Source organism: Oryctolagus cuniculus, chromosome 12 (assembly GCF_051225735.1).
Source record: "Oryctolagus cuniculus isolate XC-2025 breed Fujian yellow rabbit chromosome 12, ASM5122573v1, whole genome shotgun sequence".
Taxonomy (NCBI): Eukaryota; Metazoa; Chordata; class Mammalia; order Lagomorpha; family Leporidae; genus Oryctolagus; species Oryctolagus cuniculus.
In genome coordinates this window covers 13,871,460-13,899,025 of record NC_142878.1, presented here as the reverse complement: position 1 = coordinate 13,899,025, position 27,566 = coordinate 13,871,460, and the positions used below count along the sequence as shown (strand labels likewise).

The 27,566-nt window shown below is 35.9% G+C and overlaps 1 protein-coding gene across 7 annotated transcripts in view; it reads right to left on the bottom strand.

Moving 5' to 3' along the window:
- LOC149122943 (uncharacterized) overlaps positions 1–27,566 on the bottom strand; it is a 77,117-nt gene that overhangs the window by 14,594 nt on the left and 34,957 nt on the right. For all 7 annotated transcript variants that reach the window (XR_016217213.1, XR_016217215.1, XR_016217218.1 and 4 more), the window contains one exon: positions 8,202–27,388. Coding sequence is in view for 1 of the 7 variants with exons in the window: in XM_089309212.1 (XP_089165338.1) it covers positions 8,202–8,223 (22 nt within the window). In the remaining 6 variants the exon portion in view is untranslated. The remainder of the gene's footprint in view (positions 1–8,201; positions 27,389–27,566) is intronic.

The window sequence follows — 27,566 nt, the reverse complement described above, 5'->3', positions numbered from 1 at the left end:
AGTCCAGCTCTCTGCTACAGCCTGGGAAAGCAGTAAAGTATGACCCAAGTCCTTGGGCTCCTGCACCCATGTGGCAGACCTGGAAGAAGCTCCAGACTCCTGGCTTCAAATCAGCCCAGCTCTGGCCATTGCAGGCTTTTAGGGGAGTGAATCAGTGAATGGAAGACTCTCTCTCCCCCTCAGTAACTCTGCCTTTCAAGTAAATAAATAAATCTTTTTAAAATAGGAAGGAATAGTGGTGAAATGAGTCAGACATAGAAAGACAAATACTACATGATCTCCCTCATATATGGGAGCTAAAGAAAAAAAAAACCTCAATATGAACACAGAATGACAATTACTAGAGGCTGAAAATAAATGGAGGGATAGAGGGAGTGTGGATTAAAAGAAATAGAGGAAGCTGGCTGTGGCTTACAGATTGTGACAAATACATATGATGTTAATAATAAGGGAGGCTGAGTGTGGGTTACATGGGAACTCTGTACAACTCCACAAAATTCTGTACAACTCCACAAAAATTTCTTTAGTAAATTTAAAGCTATCTGAAATTTTCAAAAAACTTAATAGGGAAGGAGTGACCATTTTACTAATAAAAAAAGTAAATCAGGACAATAAAAATTACTTTTTTATTTTTTTAAAGATTCATAGTTATTTTTTTGACAGGTAGAGTTACAGACAGTGAGAGAAAGAGAGACAGAAAGGTCTTCCTTCCGTTGGTTCATTCTCCAAATGGCCGCAATGGCCAGAGCTGAGCCAACCCAAAGCCAGGAGCCAGGTGATTCTTTCTGGTCTCCCACGTGGGTACACGGGCCCAAGCACTTGGGCCATCTTCCACTGCTTTCCCAGGCTGCAGAAGAAATCTGGATTGGAAGAGGAGCAGCTGGGACTAGAACCGGCGCCCATATGGGATGCCGGCGCCGCAAGTGGAGGATTAACCTAGTGTGCCACAGCGTTGCCCTTACAATAAAAGTTTGTAAGCAAAATAAAGGACACCACACAAATCAATTCACCAAGAAGATATAACTGTATCAAATGTGTGAGCAGGTAGCAACAAAACTTGAACATGCAAGAAGCAAAAACAGATGTGAAATTTATAATTATAAATGAAAACACTAATACTCTGCTCTCAGCAATCAACTATATGAAGATAGAAAGTCCACAAATATAAAGAACTGAACACCATGGAGCCGGCGCTGTGGCACAGTGGGTTAATGCCCTGGCCTGAAGCGCTGGTATCCCATATGGGCCCTGGTTCGAGACTAGGCTGCTCCATTTCTGATCCAGCTCTCTGCTATGGCCTGGGAAGGCAGGAGAAGATGGCCCAAGTCCTTGGGCCTCTGCATTCAAGAGACAGGCCCAGAGGAAGCTCCTGGCTCCTGTCTTCGAATCGGCACAGCCATTGCAGCCAACTGGGAAGCGAACCAGCAGATGAAGACCTCTCTCTCTCTGACTCTCCTTCTCTCTGTAACTATGCCTTTCAAATTAATAAATAAATATTTTTTTTAAAAAAGAACTGAACACCATAAAAAGATTGGATATTCACAGAGCATTCCAAGAACCACCAGTAGAACAAAATTAAATATTTGTAAATACACATGGGACATTTACCAAGACCATAATAATTTATCTAGACCATACGACAAACTTTAACAATTGTATAAGAATTGAAAGCATGCAAAATGCATTTTCTGACTGAAATTAAAAAGGTGATTTTTAAAAAGGAAATGAAAATATATATAACCAGAAAATCATATAAATACTAGAATTTGAAAAAACACTTCTAAATAATCATTGTGGTTCAAATAAATTAGAAAATAGTCTAAAAGAGCTAGCATTGTGACTTAATGTATTAAGATACTACCTGCAATGCCAACAGCACATATGTGTGCCAGTTTGTGCTTCTGCTGATCCTCTTCCAATCAAGCTCCCTACTAATGACCTGGAAAAAGGAGCATACTACAGCCCAACTGCTTGGGTCCCTGTTACTCAAGAGGGATACGTGGAAGAAGCTCCTCTCCCCTGGCTTTGGCCTTGCCTAACGCCAGCTGTTATAGCCATCTGTGGAGTGAATTAGCAGATGGAAGATAACTCTGTCCTTACTCTCTAACTTTGATTGTCAAATAAATAAATCGTTAAAAAATAAAAAGATTATATTCTAAAAACATAAAAGAAAATTTAAACATCAAAATTCTTGGGATATATCTAAAGCAGTCTTTAAAGGGATATCTATAAAGTTAAGATTCTAATATCAGAAAAGAAAGGTATAAAATCAGCAACCCATATACCAACAATAAGATACTAGAACAAAAGCCAAGAAATACAACAGATGACAAGAAATACTAAAGTATGTATTAATTCAATGAAATTGAAAAAATAAAAGCGAGTGATAGCAAAATCTGGTTGTCATTAAAGACCAATATAACTATTTAAGACATGTTCACGTGACAAAAATAAAGTTCAAAAAGGAGAGAGAACTTGCAAGCAATAAGTAAGGGATATTTTGCTCAGACATCAAATGAACATAATCAGAGAATATTACAAACAGTTCTACAATATACAACCATTAACCTGGTCTCCAAAAGAAGCACTATCAAGGTTAGCATTATGCCATAGAGGGTAAAGCCTCCACCTATGATGCTGGCATCCCATATGGGTACCAGTTGGAGTTCTGGCTGCTCCATTTCCAATCCAGCTCTCTGCTAATGTGCCTCAGAAAGCAACAGAAGATATTCCAAGGTGCTCAGGCCCTGGGCATTCACATGGGAGATGTGGAAAATGTTCCTAGCCCCTGGCTTCAGTCTGGCCCAGCCATGGTTCTTACAGCCATCTGGGGAGTAAAACAGCAAATGGAAGATATCTCTCTCCCCCTCCCTCCTTCCCTCCCTACCTCTCTTTCAAATAAATAAATAAATCTTTAAAAGAACACAGCACTATCATAAAAGAAGTAGACAAGTTATACTTCGACAAACTTAAAAACATATTCTATGCGACTCCAAATAGATATTGAAAAATGGAATAAAACTAGAAGAAAATATTTGAAACCACAACCATAAGAAACTTTTTATCAAGAATATATCAAGGGGCTAGCATTGTAGCATAGCGGATAAAGCTACTACATGTGATGCTGACATGACATACGGACATTGGTTCATGCCCCAGCTGTTCCACTTCCAATCCCTGCTAATGTTCCAGGAAAAGCAGGAGAAGACAGCTCATGCTGGAGACCTGGATAAAGCCCCTGACTTTGGCCTAGCCCAGACCTGGCTATTACAGCCATTTGGGGAGTGAATCAGCAGATGGAAAATCTCTCTCCATCTTTTTTGGGAATTCTGACAATCAAATAAATCTTAAAAAAAAAAAAAAAAAAGAATATGTAAAGAATGCTCAAAACTCAACAGTATGTCCCCGTGCCTTCAGGGTGCATGGCCCTCAGGCCACCCACCCCACACTTTCTGGCCTACAGGCTCCCCCATGAGGCTGACGCCTGGTACTCAGTACGAATCCATATTTCCTTCTCCTATGCATTTATCTCACTGAATACAAAGCTTAAAAACTAAAAAGAAAGTCAACAGCATTGGAAAAAAGTCTCCCAATGTTTTAGCACAACTGGTTAAGCTTTTGCTTATGACTCCACATTGCAGCTCAGGTCCTGGCTACTCTGCTTCCCATTCAGCTTAGTGATAATGTACCTAAGAAGGTAGCAGAGAATGGTTCAAGTACTTGTGCCCGTCACCCATGAAGGAGACACAGATGGAGTTCCTGGCTTTTGGCATGAGCCTGACCCAGTCATGGCTGTTGTGGCCATCTGAGGAAGTGAGCCAGCAGAGAGAAGAGACTGCTCTTTCCTTTCCCCTCTTCCCCCTACCTTCTCCCCTCCTTTTTTCTGCCTTTCAAATAAAAACACTTTTTGAAAAAGGGACTGGAAGCTGTGAAGAGCCACCATTCCTTCCTTTAAAATCAAATTAGGGCTGCAGGGGGGGCCAACATTGTTTCACAGCAGATTCAAGCTACACTTGCAACACCAGCATTCCATACCAGAGTGCTAGTCTGAGTCCTGGCTGCTTGGCTTCCTTTCCAGCTTCTTGGGAATGTACCTAGGAAGGTAGAGGGAGATGGCCCAAGTACTCGGGTTTCTGCCACACATGTTGGAGACTCAGATGGAGCTCCTGGCTCCTTACTTTTGCCTAGCCAATCCCTGGCAGTTGCAGTCATTTGAAGAGTGGACCAGCGAATGGAAGATCCCTGTTGTGCTCCTGTGTCTGTCTGTCTGTCTGTCTGTCTCTCTCTCTCTCTCCCCCTTTCTCTCTGTGTTTCTCTGGTTTTCAAATACATAAATATATAAGTCTTGAAAACAGCAACAAAAACAAAAAAAGAAAAACAATTCTATTAGAAAGTGGGCATAAGGCTTGAACAGACACTATCAGTGAGGCTATGTGGGAGGCAAAAATTAACACACAAGATGTTCAATATTCTAAGTCTTTAGCAAAATGTAAAGTAAGAATCAGGATACTACAATTACTTAAATAAAAAAAGACATTATTCATGCTAACATGCAAAGCAACTGGGTACTTAAACTGTCTTATAAAATTAAACATGTAACCCAGTGATCATATTAATGGGCATTTATCTTAGAATAATGAAAATGTGTATTTACACAAAAGCCTTATACAATGCTCAACTTTATTTTCAATTGCCTGAAATTGGAAACAATCCAAATATATTTAAAAAGATGGTTGTATAAAGAAACCATATATATCCATATAATAAAATCCTATTCAACAGCTTTAAAAGGATTAACTGACATAGATAAAAACAAAAATGATTTTTATTTATCTCAGAAGCTTTTTGCTAAGTGAAAGGAGCCAGGACTCAAAACTTAAGTATTTGTTTATTCCATTTAATCATTTGGTTAAAAATAGAACTACAGAGAAAATGCTCAGAAGAGATGTGGGAGGGACAGCCTATAAAGGAATAACATAGAGATTTTGAGGCTGACATCAACTCCTCCATATTATGATAAACATATCAAACCTAAAGTATATTACATGCAGTGAATTTTGCTATATGTGAAATAAAAAGTCATATACAAGGTAAAAATATGAAACTGAAAAAGGCTGGGCCAGGCCATTGGGCTTTTCATGTGTCAATTCCATACTGTCTCATGTATGGAGCTTACGTGGTAACAGTCATGCATTCTTAGGAATATCACTTTAATCAAGCAATCAGATATTCAGAGGGGAAATGCTTAACACATGCAAAATTGCTAGCACTCAAATCTTCCAGAACTGTGGCTGGTACTGAAATGAGCAAGAATAAACACATACTCACTTGCTTGGAATGGTTCAAAAATATTGTCTCTTCATTTCTACAGAGTATGATTTGGGCAAATTCATGCAAAGGGCACCTTTGTGCTAGTGAGAAAGGATCTAGAGTGAAATGAATCTAATGATCACAATGACCGAGGGAGGCTGCATCAGCTATGAAGCCAAAAAAACAATTTTGCATTGCAGTTTAATGCAAACTTTATGGGAAATGTCAGTTTATTCCTGTGGCAAAATTCGACCTGAGTGATTTGTCCTGCTACTTTTCAGTACAATACATAAGTTTGCAAGTACTTAGTATGGATAGCTTTCCTGTATCTTAAGTAATAATGCTGTAGGCCAAAGCAAGCAAATATTTGGTTTTTACTCACACCCACTGGATCAACCAGATGTTAGAAAATGTGCTGAAGTAACTGCCAGTCTCAATTTTAATCACTTCCACAAGAAGAAAAGCTTCCAAAAATATTCAATGCAATATTTATAGTACATAGACTATTGGCTAACTTCAAATGCAGGAAACATAATCTGACATAGCCCTTCAAATATTAATATTAAATATTTAATCATTATTAAATCATTAAATATTAAAACATTATCCTATTCTCACCCTTAAGAGAAACAAAATATTATATGCACACAAAATCCTCCACACCAAATATTCCTAAGAGAATTATTCATAACAGCCAAGAAGAAAAAAAAATCTAAATGCACATTAACCAGTGAATGTATAAACAAAATATGGTATATCTACCCATAGACTATCATTCATCTATTAAAAAGAATGGAATTCTGATACATAGCTAAACCTTCTAAACATTATGCAAGTGAAACAATTCAGGGTAAAAAAAAAAATTCTTCAAGGAGATGGCATTGTGGCATAGTGGGTAAAGTTGTAGCCTAACCTTCCAGTACCCCATATGAGTCCTGGATTCTCCAGTTCTGAGCCAGCTCCCTGCTAATGGCCTGGCAAAAGAAGAATAAGACCTAAGCACATGGACTCCTGGCACTCAAGAGGGATACCTGGAAGAAACTCCTGGCTCCTGGCTTCAGCCTAGCCCAGCCCCAGCCATTACAACAAACTGAATAGTGAACCAGCAATGGAAGATCTCTCTTGTCTCTTCCTGCCTTTATGTAACTTTTTCAAATAAGTAAATAAATCTTTAAAAAAAAAAAAAAACCCTTCAAACGTAAATGCTTCAAATGCAAATAACCACAAGAGCTACCGGTATAACACTCATGCATTAATTTCACAGTGTATTTCCTAAGTATGCATATATGCTTGAAGCAATATGCTTAAGTCTCTTCTTTTTACGTACTATTTTGTATTATTTTGATCTAATTTTGACCTACTGATCAAATGCAAGGGTAGGAAAATGCCTGGATAATACCATCTGAGATGCCTATATTTTACTACATCTGTTTCATGTTTGCCTTTACTTGTTCTTTTCAATTCTATTCACATACTATTTTATTTATATATATTCCATGAATATTTTTACTTCTTAAGAAAAAAAAATATTTTTAGGGGTTGTTGTGGTAGCGTAGTGGGTTAAGCCAACACCTGTGATTTCCACAACACATATGAGCACCAATTCTTGTCCTGGTTGCTCATTTCCAATCCAGCTCCCTGAAAATTGCCTGGGAAAGCAACAGAAGATGCCCCAAGTACTTAGGTCCCTGCCACTCACATGGGAGACTGGAAGAAGCACCTGGCTCCAGGTTACAGCCTGGCCCAGACTCAGTGGTTGCAGCCATTTGGGAAGTGAATCAGTGGAAGGAATATTTGTCTTTCTCTCTCTCTAACTCTTTCAAAATAAACAAACAAATCTTTAAGGAATAATAAATTTAAAAAATCGCTCTAGGGGCCGGCGCTGTGGCAAAGCGGGTTAACACCCTGGCCTGAAGCGCCGGCATCAAACATGGGCACTGATTCTAGTCCCAACTGCTTTTCTTCGATCCAGCTCTCTACTGTGGCCTGAGATGCCAGTGGAGGATGGCCCAAGTCCTTGGGCCTCTGAACCCGCATGGGAGACCTGGAAGAAGCTCCTGGCTCCTGGCTTCGGATCGGCGCAGCTCTGGCTGTTGCAGCCATCTGGGGAGTGAACCAGCGGATGGAAGACATCTCTATCTCTTCCTCTCTCTGTAATTCTGATTTTCAAATAAATAAAATAAATCTTTAAAAAAATTGGTCTAGCTGATGTTTATAAAATGAAAAATATTGGCACCTAGCTTCAATGTCATTACCAAAATTAGGCAATTAATACTTACGTTATTATATATATTCTAGTTCATATAATTTCTTCAAATAGAATGTTTTGTTAAAGTCGACCTTGTATTGATTTCTTATATCTATTTAGTGTAAAATAAAGTGTAACATTTCATCAGTGATATTGGTATATTTGAAGACTGAAAGCAGAATGTAACTTAATTTGGATCTGATGTTCCCTCACATGTAGATTCAGGTTTATGCACTTTTCTTTGTGACAACTACAGTAATAAGGTTGTGTTCTTCTGAGTGCATTCACTCATCACTGCCAGATATTCCTATTAGTAGTAGCATTAACTTTCAGCTCAATATTCAGATGCTTTCTATCAAGTTATTCACAACAAGATTATTAACTTGCCTTTGCAATGGATAAATATCTTAAGGAGGACAACTGCAGACTACTTATGTATCCTGTTCTTCCTTAATATTTTACTGCAAGTTTTAACATCATTTGATGTTTCCTGGCTGAAATAATTGTGATTATTGCAAAATACTGACTTTTCAAATGCTGTCATTCACTTTGTTTATTATGGTTTTCTATTACAAAGGAAAGCTTTACTTGCTATACCACTCATTCATTCAAATATGTGTTAAACAATATTTAAATATCTTACCAGCATGTATCGGCTTTTGCATCCTTCAAGAGAACTACAATGTGAAAATATCCACAAACAGCGTCAGTCAAACCCAGAGGTGGTTCACTGTTGGGTGTCCAGCAGCCCTCTTTGAAAGATACAGCTTCACCTATTTCTGACTGCTTTCTCATCCTGTACTCATTTTCCTCCTTCAATATCAAAGATGTTCCAGGTCTCACCTGAAAGAATATTGAACAATTTCCCTTCCCCCAAAATGCTGGAAAACAAAAAAGCAAAATTAGAATAGCATGGCTCATTTCTTACATCACGAACTAGTTATTTCTAAATATACTTCAACCAGTGCTACAGCATAGTAAAGCAAAATGTCACAATTTCTCAATCATTTTGAACACATTGTTAGTAGCTAGGAACTGTTATATGTTTGAATCTGCAATTCACAAAGTGTTATCTTTAGAAAATTATTCTAAGAAATTAAGATAACTGGGAAAGTAGATTGCTTGTAGAATACATATCAAATGGGACAGATTATTTAGAAATCAGAACCTACAGACATAAATTATAATTGAAAAAACATCCCAACAGGAGGTTATGAAATTGAAGTCTACATAAAGTGGTGATTTTTTCTTCATTCAAAGACTCCAATTGACCCCTTTCCCTGGAACTTACAGTGTATGCTTTTAATATTTCCTATCAGGAGGTCTATTCCACAGCCAACTTCTTAGTCACTTTTTTATTGGCCATATCACTTTAAACTTCGACGTATGCACCCTCAACATCCTAAAGCTTGCCAGGAATGCAAAGCTCCACCTCTTAAGCAATGATATCTAATATCTCTAGAGGTCACTCCTTGATTCATACACCAGTCAAACAAATCAATTTCCATCTCATGTTTTTGTTCTGTTGCTATAATACCTCAACACATATTTTCTATAACAAAATGCTACACCTAATGGTTCTCAACCAACTGATTTAAAAGAATAACATGATGTTTGAAATATGCATTCTTCCATAAAACAGTTTCACACAATGAATTTAGCAAATTATAAGAGATCTTAATTATCATTCAAAGACTAACACAATGGGATAGTTTTCTTTTGTTGTAACAGTATGAATTATGGCAAAGCTATCAGTTCACTTATCTTGAAAAAGGAATAAATACAATACTCCATATACTTGTGAGCATTATGCAAAGTTATTTCATACTTATATATAGCACACATGAAGGGACTTCAAGAAATTCTTGGAAAATCGGAATAAAACATAAAGATATGAACTTTATTCCTCAACATAAGTTCCATGAAGTTTAAGGCACTTTCACAAACAATTATAAGGGCCAATGAGAGTCCTGGGACTTAACTCAGTCCTTTTTACACTGACAGAAGGAAACTGGATGTCCTTCCAAGATTTTTTAAAAATAGGAAATAAATGGAATTCAGAAGGAGCAAAATCAGGAATATAAGCTAGACCTCTAAAGAATTCCCAGGGAAACTCTTGCAAAATTGTCCTTGTTTCATAAGCAGGAATGATGTCATGTAGGGACTCTCAGGGTAAGATTTCCAGGATGTTGTTCTCCTAAAGCTTTAGCTCATTTTCTCAGAATCTTTCGCTATTAGGATGCTATCATGCTTTGATCCTCTAAAAGGTCACCAAGAAAAATGTTTTGAATAGCCAGATCCCTACCAAGGGAGAAAAATAAATTGGTGCCATGCTTTGCTTGATTGATCCACTTTTGCTTTGGATAACTTCCACCTCCTGATAGTGATTCCTTTGAGCCTTGTCTCCATGATCATACTGATAAAATCATGTTTCATTTCTTGATAACATACTCAAAGTATGAATTCCCACTCATTTAAAATTTCCATTGAAAGCTCTACTAATTTGTAACTGTTTTGGCCAATGCACTTTTGACACTCATCCAGCAGATTTGCTCTACTTTTTCAGTCAGAATTATGTAAGCTAAACCAATTGATATATGTCTGAATGTTGGCTATTATTTCTGCTGTTGCTAATTGGGGTCTTCTTCCAAAGGAAAGTTGAAGAAATAGAAATTAATGTGGATGATCTGTCACTGAGGGTCTTCAGATTACCTGCAAATCACCTCATACGTCCCTACAAATATTCTACTTATAACCTGCTGATTTGATGGGAGGGTGTTGTCCCCATAAATTTTTTTATAAAATGCCCATGATTTCACCACTCTTCCACTCTTTTGTCATAAAGGTATTTGCTCTTGCTTCAATTTTTAGCAGAATGTGTTATTCTGACATGAGTTTTTCAAACATATCTTATAACTCTTAAGTGCCTCAAACCAAGTCCTGCACAGAAAAGTTAGTATACTGACTTTATTTTGGTACATACTTTTAAAATAATATGCATTTTCTATGAAGCTTTTGAAGAAGACCACTTTTAGAAAACAATAAATACTATATATAATAGAAATATAAGTAGTTGAAACCACACACATGAACAAGTTAAATAATGACCAGGACTATGAACATTTTTATGAGTATTCTTCCTGTAAAATTTGTTTATTGATTGTATCAGAACAAGCACATATACATGTCATTTCACATGGATAAAATACAATATTAATTCCTAGAGCATAGTTGGTACTCAATAACTAGTGAATAAATGAACTTTTGGGACCTATATTTTCATATAAATTAATTTGAATATCCCTTATTAACAAAAAAAAATAAGTCAACTAGATGAAGGCATCATCACTAATTTCCCTGGTACTATGATTTGAGAAACATGTAATTTACTATTTTACAAATATAATTAATGTTGCAATAAGTACCCTTGAGTTTATATACACCTTTGAACACTTTCTATAATATCTTATAGGCACATTTTTGAAAATAAAATTTTGGTCAAACTGAGCAAATTTCCATTTACAAAGAATTTTCCACTATCTTCCTGGAAGAATTTTAAAGTATCCACGCTTTGTTCATACATGTACCTATTAATCTGATAGGTGAAAAATGGTAAATACTTAGAGATCTGCTTCATATACTTAATGTATACACAATTTTTATAATATCATTGTTAAGGCTAATAAGTCTGAGCATATTTTTATATGCTGTTGGCCACTTCCAATGCTTTTCTATGAACTATTCATTTATGTGCTTTCCTACTTCCTACTTCCTATTGGGATGCTCAGCTTTTTCTTTTTTGAATAAGCCTGTTATAAAAGGTGGATACTAAAGTTTTTATAACTAAGATATATATATATACATACACACACACACACACATATATATATTTATAAAATAAGAAGTAACCCAAATTTAATTCTAGCTTTGACATGTAGTCATCATTCTTTATATGTTGACATAATTACAACAGCTCAGACAAGTTCAAATAAGCTAAGAATTCATTGATCAAGAAGATTGATATCAAAGCTGAAGACAGACAACATTTTGATATTAATTGTGCTCTGTATGAAAAGGTCACAGGCTAGACTTAAGACACTAATTACTTGGAGAAATTATAAATGAACTACGAAAGAAAGAGATTTAATTTAACTTAAAGGCAAATTTTCTGAAACAAAATTTTTGATCAAAATACACTAATTTCCATAAAAACGTATTTCCCACTATATTCTGATAACTGGAAAGGAGTTTATGTTTCTTTATATAGTGCTGGTTTTACTGTTTATAATGATGGCATGTGGTAGTCATTTATATCACTCTCTTATGAATGGGATTTGGAGAGCAGCTAAATTTTCATGAAAACAAAATGGTAAAACAATTCTCAGCTATTTTTTCTATGTGACTAAGTTAATCTGATTATTTTTGAGATCCTTATTTTAACCATGCTATAGTTTAGGTATTATAAACTAATCCACAGGCTGTCTATATAAATTCAATCACCTACCACTGTTTGCAGCTCCTTTCACACCACAAAAGCAGAGAAGATTGTATGAAACAGAAATAAAAATTTTATAACTAAAAATTTTTATTTGGCTCCTTATACACACAAAAATGTTGGTCTAGTTTAGCACAGGCTGGGGTGGTAATTCCATATAATTAAAAGTGAGCTTTATATATGACTGTGTACAAGGACAGAAAAAAAGTCATAACATTTACTGTAAATTTCCTCATGCCAAGAAAATATAGGAAATATTTGGATTTTTCACATTGAAGCATAGTAACAAAACCAGAGTTCCTACTGGGCAGTTTCCCTGAGTTAGTGACCCTCATTCTCATGATCTCTTCTGGAAGCTTTATCCTTCTATGTATCATTACTTCACAGACCACCGTCACCACTGGCCATTCACAAGGGAGGTAAATCATTTGGTTTTCCACTGCTATGTTTTTGACAGATGTGCAGTAGTCCACATGGAAGACATAATTATGATGATGATGATAGGTAAGATAGATAACTGATACATATAAGATGTCAACAAATAAAAGCAGAACTAAAACAGAGTATGAGAATAACCAGTAACATAACATACAGTAATTAAAAACAAGATGTTTTTGAAAATTCAACACTTCTTTTTATATAGTAGCTGATTTACCTTATATTACCTTATATATTATTACTGAATTTCTTCTGAGACCATAGAAGGATAGTAACTACACTTTAATGCTGTGTACAAAAGAAGTGAAAAGCTCCCCTTTCCTGCATAATTGCCCTGGGTTTTGGAACCAGGTAGTTATGATAAAAATCAAAAAAAATATACTATTCAAATCAACCAGATATAACTGAAGGATTGATTTCAACTTCCCAAAATTCTGAGGTGTGAATAACTAAAATGCACCTTTTTTCAATAAAAGACAGTCTTTCAAGAGCTTGATTCTGTGTTAAAAAAAAAACATCAAATGTCTACATAATATTCCATATCTATGCCTTGGCCGTGGTAACAGTGAAATTAAATGAATATTCATTATCAATTCTCTCCAATAATTTATCTTGCTTTTTTAAATAAGCTATCCATTTAGTCTCTAAGTTATCAATTCACCGAAAATATCATGAAAACAAAGTACCCATTTAAAATATATAATGACTGCTTGCTTTAGAATTTTTTTGGGGTAAGGCAAGAATCATTGGCAAAACTAATTCCTGTCAAAAGGGGTTCATTTTATCAAAACTGTGAAACAGGGGTCCATGTTATGGCACAGTGATTAATCTGCCACTTGTGATCCAGCTTTCTAATAATGCACCTGGGAAGACAGAAGATGGCCTCAGTTCCTGAGCCCTTGCCACCCATGTGGGAGACCTGGATGGAATTTCTGACTTGCTTAAGCCTGGAGCAGACCTGGATGTTTGCCCTCATTTAAGAAATGAACCAGTGGATGAGAGATTCTCATTCTCATTCTCCCTCTCCCCCCTGCCTTCCCTCTCCCTGTGTGTGTGTGTGTCCTTCTCTATAATTCTCCCTTTCAAACAAATGCATTATTTTGAAAAAAAAAAAATGTACGATAGAAAAAGCAACACCTAAAGCTGTTTAATAACTCTTCATAGGTACTCTTGGTTAAATTGTCTATCATACCCTGCTTTACCAGTCAAACCCCACTAGTCAAGGAGGAAATATGGTTACATTTTACCATCAGCCTTCATGTTAGTCACATAAGCATTACCTCATGTCAGATATCCAGGACATCCACCATGAGGTAGCTCCTTATTCTCCCATCTCCCTTTTTACATCAGAAAAATCATAAATCAAGCAATCATTACATATTTTAAATGGGTAGTTTGCTATCATAGTATTTTCACTGAACTGAGACTAAATGGATGACATATTTAAAAAAGCAAAGTAAATTACTGGAGAGAATTGATGATGAAAATACATTTAATTTCACTATTACTGTGGTCAGAGATATGGAATATTATGTGAATTCTCCCTTCGAGTCCCTTTATTTTTTTAAGAAAACCTTTATTTAATAAACATAAATTTCGAAACTACAACTTTTGGATTATATCGTTTTTTCCCCCCATAACCAGCCTCCCACCCGCAATCCATCCCATCTCCCACTCCCTCTCCCATCCCATTCAATATGATTCACTTTTAATTATCTTCATATACAGAATATCAACTTAGTATATACCAAGTAAAGATTTCAACCCACATGGACACATAAAGTACTGTCTGAATACTAGTTTAACACATTAAGGACAGAGATCCTACATGGGGAGTAAGTGCACAGTGACTCCCATTATTGACTTAACAATTGACACTCCTATTTATGATGTCAGTAATCACCCAAGGCTCTTGTCATGAGCTGCCAAAGCTATGGAAGCCTCTCGAGTTCACAAACTCTGACCTTATTTAGATAAGACCATAATCAAAGTGGAAGTTCTCCCTTCTGAGAAAGGTACCTCCTTCTTTGATGGCCTGTTCTTTCCGCTGGGATCTCACTCACTGAGATTTCATTTAGGTCATTTTTTGCCAGTGTCTTGGCTTTCCATGCCTGAAATACTCATGGTTTTTTTTAGCCAGATCCACATGCCTTAAGGGCTGATTCTGAGATCAAAGTGCAGTTTAGGGCATTTGCCATTCTATAAGTCTGCTGTGTATCCTGCTTCTCATGTTGGGTTGTTCTCTCCCTTTTATTCTATCAATTATTATTAGCAGACATTGGTCTTATTTATGTGATCCCTGACACTTAATCCTATCTTTATGATTATGAACTTAAACTGATCACTTTAACTAGTAAGATGGCATTAGCACCTGCCAACTTAATGGAATTTGGAGTTCCATGGCACGTTTCTAGCTCTACCATTGGGGTAAGTCCAAGTGAGCTTGTCCAAACTGTATGTCTCCTCTCTCTTTTATTCCCACTCTTATTTTTAATGGGGACCAATTTTAAGTCAAATTTAAACATCAAAGAGTAATTGTGTGTTAATTAAAGAGTTCAATCAATGGTATTAAGTAGAAAAAGAAAATATTGAAAAGAACAGAATAGTAAGCTGTTCCTTGACAGTCATGACAAGGGCTGATCAAGTCACTGTTTCTCATAGTGTCAAGATGTTCAAACTTTAAAAGTCATTATACTTACAGTAAAGACACATAACATATGATTATGGTAATTAAACAAGACATCTCAAGAACCATGAAAATGATGGAATTGAAAAATAGAATATTAAACATTTGTACAAATCTACGATAGGCTTCAGGACAGATTGGAAACAACAGAATAAACAGAAGGGGACTGTAGTATTAGGGAAGGAAAGGTATTATAAAATATATTTAAATAGTCGGTGCCGTGGCTTAATAGGCTAATCCTCCACCTAGCAGCGCCAGCACACCGGGTTCTAGTCCCGTTTGGGGCGCCGGATTCTGTCCCAGTTGCCCCTCTTCCAGGCCAGCTCTCTGCTGTGGCCCGGGAAGGCAGTGGAGGATGGCCCAAGTACTTGGGCCCTGCACCCCATGGGAGACCAGGAGAAGCACCTGGTTCCTGCCTTCGGATCAGCGCAGTGCGCTGGCCGCAGTACACCAGCCGTGGCGGCCATTGGAGGGTGAACCAACGGCAAAAGGAAGACCTTTCGCTCTGTCTCTTTCTCTCACTATCCACTCTGCCTGTCAAAAAAATATATATATATATATTTAAATAGCAGAAATTTCCCCATAGTTGGTCAAATACATACAATTAAAGATCCAATAAACTCTTCAAACCATGAAATAAGACAAAAAGAATCTTTACTTAGTCAAATCATACTCAAATAACTAAATAAAAAGAAAATTATGAGTAATAGAAAAATGGCATAATTACATAGAGCAACAATGATTCAAGTATTTAGTGATTTCCAATCAAAATGACTGGAAGCCAATAACAGCGACTCTTTGTTAGTAAAAATGTCAACAATAATTCTGGGATTCAGTAGCAATGCCTTTTAATAATGGTAACTAAAAAATAAAAGCTACCATTGCACAAAAAGAAAAAAAATCACCAGTAGACCTGTGGTATAAGAAGTACTAAAGAAAATTATCTCAGATAGATGGATAATGATAATAGTAAGAAACATGGATCTTCCAGAGAATGAAGAACAATGAAAATGGTTAATATTTCGATAAATATTAGCAATTCATAAATACTATTTTAAGATTAAAGGTAAACTATTTAACTGAGAAGAAAGATTCAACTCAGCATTCAGACTTCTTAAGGAGTTTCCAACAATAACAAATGATATATTAATTAAGCTTTTTTATTTCCACTGGTAACAGAATATTTTTTAGTTCATAGGAGCTCATGTCCCTTGCTTTACCAAAAAGCACACAGAGACCCTAAGTGTCCTGAAGGAGTGACTTTCTCCCTTTTCCTGTAAAGGTTCACAAGAGTTAGCAGATAGGAAGCCATGGCAAAGTGAGAACCAAATACTAGTACACAGAACAGACATAGGAAGAAGGTCCCCTCCAAGAGCAGAATCTATTCTAATTGCCCAAATTCAGATATTTCAGATATTTCTAAGCCTCTTACATATCACTTATCTTTAAATAAAGCACTTTACTCTCAGAGTTGTCTCTCTATATCTCACAAAGAAAAATCTCACTAAATTTTATGTTCTTTTTTTCTCAGCATTGTCCAACTCAACCAATTCTCAAATAATGTAGTGTATAACAAATTATCACTCTCTCCTTTATTGCTATACTCTCACATTATTCATTTCTCACTCATTTATTCACAAATTTGTTTATTCAACAAACTTTAATGAAATTCTTACTTTTTGACATTACAGCATAAGACAATAGAAAGAAAAGAAATCCCTGTCAAGTAGGAGCTCATTATATTTATTTTGGAAAAATGAGACAGAACACAAAACATTACATGATTCATAACTGATAATAATATAAACAAAATTTTTAAGATCTCAAAATGGACAAAGTAAGTATGACTTTTCATGCATCTATTTACATTAAGGCATACTGATAAATCCTATAATACCTCAGGTCTAACTGCCATTCAACAATGACCTCATCAAATTTACTGTGTTAGCTAAACTACATTCTGATATTTTCTCCAAACCAGCACTTGTCCACCAAAATTTAAGATATGTGTAGGTGGAAATCCCATATAATATTAAAAAATCTTTATCTTGTTGAATGATACTATTCTAAATTAAATAAACATAACTACTTTTTCCAAAGCTAATAAAACGAGAAGAAAGTTTAAACTTATTCAGAACAGCTGAGGAGACATCAGAAATAAACAAGGAGGTACATGTCCTGTTTACCTAATATCCTCATGCACCCTATGAATCAACACTATCTAACAAGCTGGTTAGCTCCCTGCCAACAGAGCATTTTTCTACACAATTTCACCTCTTCATAATCACCATGGAGGCTGAATATACTGTGGATGATTCAAAGAAAATTTTTTTTCCTTATTGCCTCTCTTGTTATCTTTTGTGAAATAAACATATTCTTCCCATATATCATAAATAAGTAGACACATCTTCAGCACTTCTTGAATTCTAATATTAAAAAAGGCTAATTGGATCAAAGAAATAAAGATAACCAGTAAAAATTGGGGATAAATATCCATTATACTTAGCATATTATGATATACAGATACATAAAGAGTAAATTTTTACAGTTATTAAGTTCAAAGACACCAACAATACAGTATGAGTCTCACTGAATTCTGCAACATGGGCTATCCTATTATGGCATTATTCAGTGACTATATTCTATAATGTAATTTCTCATCAGTGAAACACCCATAGCCTCTCTCCAAAAATAACTCTTCTTTTAAAAGAGAAATTCTGAGTAGAGGAGCACACAATAAGGAAAAATGGATCCTTCCTAGGGAATGACAAGCACATCAAAAGAGCACTACTATAAATGATATTTTTCCTGATTAAGAAGTCTACTATACAAATGACTTCATCTTTTGATTGTTTTTGAAAAAATAGATTGAAAAAGAGAACACTGATGGCACATGCCACATAAACACAAAATGAAACAGGGGATTTATAACCTATCCCCTAGTTTATTATAAAAATTCTAATCTAGAAGATGTTCAGTACCTCATCTGTATTTGCAAAATCTAACTTCACGCTATATAGAATCTGTTGCCAAAATATTCCCTGGAAGAATTATCAAACATCTACTTCATACTGGGTCTCTAGAAACCCTTGTTTTTCTTATCCTTTAAGTAAATGACACGCATTCATCATAATTTCACTCATTTATAAACAAGTAGTTAGCCAAAATTCTTATTAAAAATATGCTATGTGATAGGGATCTGTAAGATAATGAAAAGTTAAATATGAATAGGAAAATATCCCTGTCAAGAGGAGCTCATTGTTTCTAGTCTGTTAAACAGATATACAAAAAGAAAAATTAAATGAAATTTGGTAATTGAATGCTAGAGACACAAGGCGTGACATATTATTTAAATAATGATAATCTAGACAGGTTGGGCAAATAATTTCTACAAACTCAACTCTAAGCCATCATATAGGAAATGAAAATTTGCAATAAATTTTTGAAGATATGTTCAACAGTTTCTACAGACTCAAAAGGAAAATATCTTCCAATTGTATCATTTCTTTGACTTTAGTGATGCTATGCTCATTGACTTTCTGCTAGAACTAGTATCTAAAACAGACAACATACCATAGCCTTGACCTGGAACTCTTTCCTACAAAATTCTCCCTTCTGCACATCCTATCTTGCTTCACCCCACTTATTTTTAGTACCATACTTTCTTCACTTACTCATTATTAGGTTGTTACTTTTTCCTTCACTTAGTTCCTTACACATTTCCTTTACTCAGAATTATTTGCTGAAAAATATCATGAAAGCTAAGACCTCTGAATAATTCAGAAATCTTGCCTCAGTGAACCACTCTTCCATGGCCAACAAAAGAAATACCAAAGCAAGTGGGAATGGAAATGATGAATTCCACATAGATTGCTGTTGGATGACTGATAATGTAATAAAGATATACAGTTCTATCTTGTCTACATTTAACATAGAATGCTGAAGACACGAAGTAAACCAATTGGGATGCATGCTCATCTTACTATATTCCTATACTAAATTTTCAGCATCAGCACGTGTTCGGCTAACATTAGTAATATCATTATAGGACGAACTGTCAACCTATGGGTTATCTTTTGATTTGGCCTTGCCAATATTAAGAACCTTCTATGCCTGTCAACATCGTGTTTTCCCTAAAAATCAATGATACTCTCTTCATTTAAAAATTCAAGTGAATCTATTATATGGCAATGCTGACTATCAGTCAATTTTACTCTCATTATTCATTTTTCTTTAGGTAAACCAATATTACTTAGTTTTCACCTAGTAACTCTAGCCACTTTTCATATTCTCCTTTAAAGGATCTTACTTACTTTCTTAATACCTAAACCCTAAGCAATTCAGGGCATAAGCTCAGAGGGATACATTTCTATTCTCATATGCAGTCTGTCAATAGATCTCCTTTCTCAAGGCCATAAGAAGTCATATATTGATTAATCCAATATTAGTTACCTCTACCTCCAAGATCTCTAGGTTCCTACTTCTACCTTAAAGATCAAAATGGTAAGCCAATCAGTTTAATACAGATCTAAAACTGGCAACATGAATCTCTTCTTCAATCAGGCACTCTGAGGAATATGAACAGTAAATGATGTCACCCTTCAGTCAACTGTTTAGATTTTAGGAATATCACTTGGGATTATCTTTCAATGCTATAACAAGTAAGGCTGGAAATACTTCAAAATACACCCCAAATCTCAGTACTTCCCAATACTTCCAGACAAACCAATCTAATGAAACATTTCATATGACCATTGAAATAATCACAAACTTGCAATTGTTCTACTTTTGACATCTTATCAGAGTATATATTTAGACATTACACAGCGATCTCTGTGCTACCTAATTTGTGGAATGCATACATATATATAAACTGCAGAGGGGGTGGCTGCTTTTGGAGAACTATACCTTCCAGCTGTATCCATGACTTGATACAAGCCAATAAATAAAGCTTTCCTCAGAAGAGGAAAAACTTTTAGAAATAAAAATTTAGAAATATTGGGGCTGGTGTTGTGGGACAGCAACTTGAGCCATAGTTGCTACACTGACATCCCACATCAGAGAGCCAGTTCAAGTCCCAGCTGCTCTGCTTCCAATCCAGCTCCCTACTAATGTGCCTGGGTTGGGTCTCTGCCATCCACATGGGAGATTTGGATGGAACTCAGGGCTCTAGTCTTTGGGCTGTTCCAGGTTCAGCCAATGAAGCCCTTTTTGGGAGTGAACCAGCTGGTGGAAGATACTTCTCTCTCTCCATTTCTGTCCCCCTGCCTTTCAAATAAATAAAATAAAGATCTTACAAATCCAAAGCAGCTCTTTTATTAACAATGAATAAACCATAGCATTAAGGGAGACAATTTTTGTACAGAACCCTTTAAGTGAGAACATTCTTAGAAAAAAAGTTGAATGAGAAATTAAGGGAGGAAAGACACCTCTAGAATCTATAATTATTGGGGCTGCATTTGTGGTGCAGTGGGTTAAGCTGCCACTGTGACACTGGCATCCCATACTGGAATGACAAAGTCTCCACTACTCCATGTCTCATCCAACTTCCTGTTAAGGTACCAGGGAAAGCATCAGCAAAAGTTTCTCAGTCCCTGCCAACTCCATGGGAGACCAGGATGACATTATTAGCTCCTGGCTTTGAACTGACCAACCCTTGGTTGTTGCAACCATTTGGAGACTGAACCAGGCAACGGGAAAACCTCTCTTTCTTGCCTATCATTCTGCCTTTCAAGTAAATAAATAAGTAAATATTTTCACAAGAATCTATAATTATTCAATGTAAATTATGTATTGAGAATTTCTATTGTGGGAGAAATAAAAACAAAAATGACATGATTCTTATATAATCTCACATGAAAAACTAAGTAGAATAATGTAAAAGAGAATATTTCAAACCATCAAGTAAATACAGTGATATTTTCAACAAACTGCAGAGTTTTGCCTCAGAATTAATTACTGTCCTGTCCTCCTCAAATCAACTGTCAGAAGAGCCATAAACCTGATAGTTTTGCAAGTAATTTATCAGAGAACAAGGAAGCTCAACAGATCTAAAGATCTTCTCTTCAAGCTTTCTTTGACCTATCACTTTGTTCCCACTGGCAGAAAGAGATTCTAAAATTTGAAAGCTCCTTTCTTCCTGAAGTAGACCCAGACATCATGTCCCCTTGCAATCATCTCCAGAATAAGGGTATACTGAAGTTAGACAGAGGCTGAATTCCCGTGTGGAGCAACTCTATATTTCTACCTATATCAAAAAGTTTTTGGTACTACAGTTTCCATTACCATTACAGAGAATGATTACATAGTAATATGCTTACCTGTAATAACTTCTCTAAATTTTTAAAACTTCTGCATATCACAGAAAACAAGGACTTACTACATTAAAGCTAAATTTATGAATTTGGCAAAACATCATCATAAGTCTTCTGATACACGCTGTCTCAGGGAAAAGAGGAGGCGTTTTAATAAGGTAGATAATAAATCTTCCAAGATAGTCTTATCATATTAAACTTAAAAGTATTCATAGTACAGATACCAGTAAGTTCTTGGCTGCTTTAATTGGTTATTATTCTTTAGATGACATATTTCTTCACTGGATGTTTGTGTTTATTTGTACATTCTTTAGTGGATACTTCACTTGCTTACAATCTAATGTTGGCCTTATTTTCATTTCTCCTTATTACACCCTTATTGTATCCAAGTCTATACCACATGACTTCCATTAAAAGCTACAAAAAAGTACAGATAGAGAATAGGGGGCATTTAGATCATCACTTTCAGCCAAAGCTTTAGGTCATCTTCATTCATCTCTAATTCTACTGCACTAGTTCACAATGTCAAAAGTGATAGATGCTGGTGCCGTGGCTCAATGGGCTAATCCTCTGCCTTAGGGCGCCGGCACACCGGGTTCTAGTCCCGGTCAGGGTGCCGGATTCTGTCCCGGTTGCCCCTCTTCCAGGCCAGCTCTCTGCTGTGGTCCGGGAAGGCAGTGGAGGATGGCCCAAGTACTTGGGCCCTGCACCCCATGGGAGACCAGAAGAAGCACCTGGCTCCTGCCATCGGATCAGCGAGGTGCGCTGGCCGCAGCGCGCCGGCCATTGGAGGGTGAACCAACCGCAAAGGAAGACCTTTCTCTCTGTCTCTCTCTCTCACTGTCCACTCTGCCTGTCAAAAAAAAAAAAAAAAAAGTAATAGGACACTTCGATTATCAAGTGGTCCTGTATGATTTATATTCAGGACATTAAGAACTTTCCATCATCTTTAAAGTAAAAATGCCTTTATTCTCAAAACCTTTAGCATAAAATTTGAGGTAACTATTGGTGAAATTCTGCCCTAGTTATAAGAAACAGAAGACCAAGCTTGGAGATATATAGATTTTAACCCACATAGCTACTGTAACAGTCTATATGATCTATACAGACATTATCATGAAGTGTGAGAGGGACAGTGTTAAGATGAAACGTGACAAAAAGTTAATAAAATGTTTAGCATTGGCTAGTACACAAACGCAGTCCTTTCATCAAAAGAAATCTTGAACATTCCAAGGGTTAAAGAACATAAAGAACAAAATCAGTGAAAATACTCCTGATTTACCATATGTTAAAGATCAAAAGTAACTCTTAACCAGAAACTACCACCCTGCTTTAAACTTCACTAAGGAAAATTATTTGATCAACCTGTCGATGATCAAGGCTCTGTTCAATTTTCTTGCTGTAACTTACTATCAAAAACTTGCCCTTTGGGGCAAGTGTTGTGGCACACTGGATTGAGCCACTGCTTCCAAAGCTGGCATTCCATATCAGAGTTCCTATTCAAATGACAACTGCTCTTCTCCCAATCCACCTCCCTGCTAACGGGCCTGGAAAACCAACAGTATATGCCCCAAGTATTTGGGCCCCTGGTACTCATGTGGAAGATCTGGATGGAGTTCTGGGATCCTAGTTTTAATTTGTACCAGCCCAGGCCATTACAGTCATTTGGGGAGTGAACCAGCAGATGGAAGTTCGATCTCTGTCTCTCTGTCTCTCCTTGTCTGTCACAGTGCTTTCAAATAAATAACATATTCTAAAACAAAACTTGCCATTTGCCCTCTACTATGCCAATATATTTGCATCACCTACCACTACAGTGCCATTTGTCACACACATTTGATTTCACAGTTTAGACATAAAATAACTACTCTTTAGATACCCCATGCCTGCTTTCTTGTGTGAAACACCATCTCATTCTATACCCAGTATTTTGAGTTAAAAACACTCTATAGAACATTTTGGACAAGCTTGGATACATAACCTCCTCCTTACAAATACAACTAATATATAGAACCAAAAACATATTATTAGAAAGCATCACTAATATAGGTAAGATTCACCTGTTAGCAGTAAAACCGTGATGTAAATATTTTATAACAAGATATTTATATAATTTCAAATGATTTCCTGACAAAATATATATTAACTCCCAATGAATGATAATCTAAAAGTAGAGAAGCCTAGTGGGTATTGACTGAACCCAATGGCAAAGTAAGAGAGAATCCAACAATGTGATATTATTTGTCACCTGTCATGATTCACTAAGGACACACATCAATCTTGAAGTGTTGCTGCCCAAAATGTGTAACTTAATCTTTTTCATGAGGAAACAAAAAACTCAAAGTCTGAGGTATTTTATTGATATTTAGAAATTACTTTTTGAGGAATTTCAATTTCAAAGGCAAATATATATGGAAGACATAATACAGAGTAAACAACATTCGAGAAAAATGGCAGGTGAATGTAATTTAGGATCCTTTCCTGGAACCTACATATGGGTGAAACTGCTATAAATAACATGACTAGAACAACTGGTAATCGTAATAAGTGAATATGGATTATATAATATTATGCATTTACATAAGTTTATACATAGTCAATGATTTTGAAATTATTACAAAGGTTAACCTAAAATATTTTCATGCTATTACAAAGTGAATGCTTGGGAATTTCGGGTTAAAAGGACACAATACCTGTAACTAATAAGGCACCTTCTAAAAAAAGTAATCTATTATTTTTTAATAATATCAATGTCTAACTAAGACAAAGAAAGGCTGAGGAACTGTTTCATATTAAATTAAACCAGAGACTTAGCATCTGAATGCAATATGGGATCCTATTCTAAATCTGGGATAAGGGGAGAAAGGGTAAAGAACATGATGAGAACTGGTAAAAATGTAACTATGGACTATATATCACTATACTTTTAACAGGGATACATATCAGGATTGTGAAGCAGAAAGGGGAAGAGAAAATATAACAATGCAGGAAAAAAAGTTAATCTGGGTGAACAGTACATAAGAATATGGGTTTTCTACATGATATCTTGAACTCAAAATTATTTAAAAAACAAAATTTCAATAAAAATCCAGTATTATAAATTATACTTAGGGAATTTATGAACCTCTAAAAAGGACTAAATGTACAAAAGTTTAGGTTAAAAGAGTCCAGTGGGGCCAACACCATGGCACAGTAGGTTAATCCTCAGACTGCGGCTGGCATCCCATATGGGCACCGGTTCTAGTCCCGGCTGCTCCTCTTCCAATCAGCTCTCTGGGAAAGCAGTAGAAGATGGCCCAAGTGCTTGGGCCCCTGCACCCACATGGGAGACCTGGAGGAAGCTCCTGGCTCCTGGATTTGGATCAGCACAGCTCCGGCCATTGCAGCCATTTGGGCAGTGAACCAACGGAAGGAAGACCTTTCTCTCTCTCTCTTTCTCACTGTGTATAACTCTACCTCTCAAATAAATAAATAAAATATTTTTTGAAAAAAAAAGAGTCCAGTGACCCAGGATGCTTCTTAGGACTGAAGGACAAAGTAGAGAATTTCTTTGTGTTGTAAATCATCTGCAATGATTCAATCTTTTTTTTCATGGCCACTTACTCTTTAAATTAGTCTTAAGTTTTAACATTACCATTTCACCTATTAGATTGGCTAAAAAGTTAAAATATTATTAATACCCACCATAGACAAATTGTATGAAAATCAGCAGTGCTGTTATATCATTGCTCTATGGTAGCTGAGAAAGCACTTTCAAGGATATTTTCACAGTATTTACTGAAACCAAAGTACAGGTAACTCACAACTCAACAACACAACACCTAGTAAACTACCCTAATGAATTAGGAATGAAAGTGCTTTTGAAAAGATACATAATTATGTAGATTACATCATTATAGGCAGCAGCAAAATCAAAGAAATAAAAACCCAAAATAGAGAAATGCATAAACCCATTATAATCTGTATTTTAAATCCAACAAAATGTAAAGTAGCTCTATATAATGATTTGGAAATATGTCAATAATATAGATCCTGAAGACTCAGGAAAATAACAAGGGAAGGAAAGAATTTCTTTATTTTTTGGTTTCTGTACATAGTCACCTTTTCAGAACAACACTAAACCTATGCTTAAGGTCGAGGTCAAACTATAACCTGTGATCTAAATCAAGTCCCCATATGTATGTTTTATTGGAAAACAGCCACATCCATTCATTATAGCTGCTTTCACACTACATTAGGGAAGTTGAACAGTTGCAACACTATGAGCTGAAAGTCAGTTTCTTTCACACACAATATATTGTACAGCCTGAGTATTATCTTCTGTTTCTGTAACATAAAGGTATATGACTAGACAGTGAATTTATATTCTGAACTTGACATATGTTAACAAAAATAGTTTGAAATATATTTAACTTTTGAAGAACGGGTAGTGTAAGTTCTACCTCAGAAATCAGCTGAAAGAATAATATATTGAGGAAGGAGACATGCATAGCTGTACATATTTGTGAGGTTTTTATATTTTTAACTCTCCTGTTGTTGAAAGTAACCAACAAGGGCCAGCATTATAGCACAGGTTTAGCCGCAGCCTGTAACACCAGCATCCCCAGATTACCAGTTTAAGCCCAGTTACTTCCCTGTGGATCCAGCTCCCTGCTAATGCACTGGGAAAGCAGCACACTTCAGAAAGCAACAGAAGATGGCCCAGGTACTTGGGCCTCTGCCACCCTTGTGAGAGACTAAATGGATTTCCCAGGCCATTATAGCCACTTGGAGAGTGAACCAGCAGATGAGAGATCTCTCATTCTGTTTATTCTCTTTAACTTCACCTTTCAAATACATAAAAATAAAGCTTTAAAATTACCTTTAAGGAAAGAAACTGTAGTTTTAAAGTTCTTGGAATTGTTTTTATTGCTAAAGCAAATCTAAAGAAGCTGACTGTTATTAGATGCTCCTTTATATAAACCTATCTATTAAAACAGGTTGAGCAAGGCAGTTAAATATAGTTCCCTGATGAACATATGAGTTAAGTTCCACAAGTAGAAAATTAAAACTTTAAATAAACAATATTTTCAAAATAAGCTCACTCAGCTTAAGCAGTAAACTGATAACATCTAGGTAATGCAGATAAAGGAAAATATTTTTGATCAATGAGTTTTTCACTTTAATCTAACAAGAATGCAAGTGAAACCAAGAAAAAGATAGGATTGTATTTTCTAGACAATAATGTCACCATTGCATTCAAACACCTACATTTATGGTGTGGCACTCACACATCTATATTTGTGAAGACTTCCAAGTCTTAGGTTTCAGAACTGGCAAATAAGTGAACTGCATAGTGAAGAGAACCATGGAGGAGAACCATTGAGTTCAACAAAAAGATAAACTATAGAGGTTTAATTCAGGTAACACAGATGATATTTGTGGGACCTCTCTGATTTAAATGAGGAAGGAAGTATTTTACAAATGCAAACAAAAGTGCTACATGGGAGGCACTCAGCTTGTCAGAAAGCCTGGCTAAAATCTGAAACTGAGTAAAGCGCCCAGAGGTTTCCATTAATTACATCCACTGCATTCAAATCTCACTTCCATTTGTAAAGCAAATTATTAGTAAGAAATGCAATGAGGCAATACACAACTATAGAGGGAAGCACAGAATACACTGAGAGCACAGAGTAATAGTTAACTTTAGGTTAGTAACATAGGTAATTACTTGCCAAAAAGCAGTTCACTTTTATTCTTGGGCATACTTCCATAAAAGTTGTGCCCCTTGGGATACAAAGATAGAGTAAGATCCCAAAAAGGAGAACTAATATTAGTATTTTGGTGATGCTATGGATGGAACCATTACAGATGTCTGTTATCCTCTTGTCCACAGATACCCCGGGAGAATATAGAAGCTGCAAATGGAAATAAACAGCAGGTTATCCTACAGTCATATCTATGATAAATGAATATCACCTTCAAGTATCTACTGATACTCCTTGGAGAACAACTCCCATAATATTAAGCTACAGTTGCATGTAAAAACAATGAAGCTGAAATTTTCCTTCCTCTGCATATATGCTGTGTATTGAA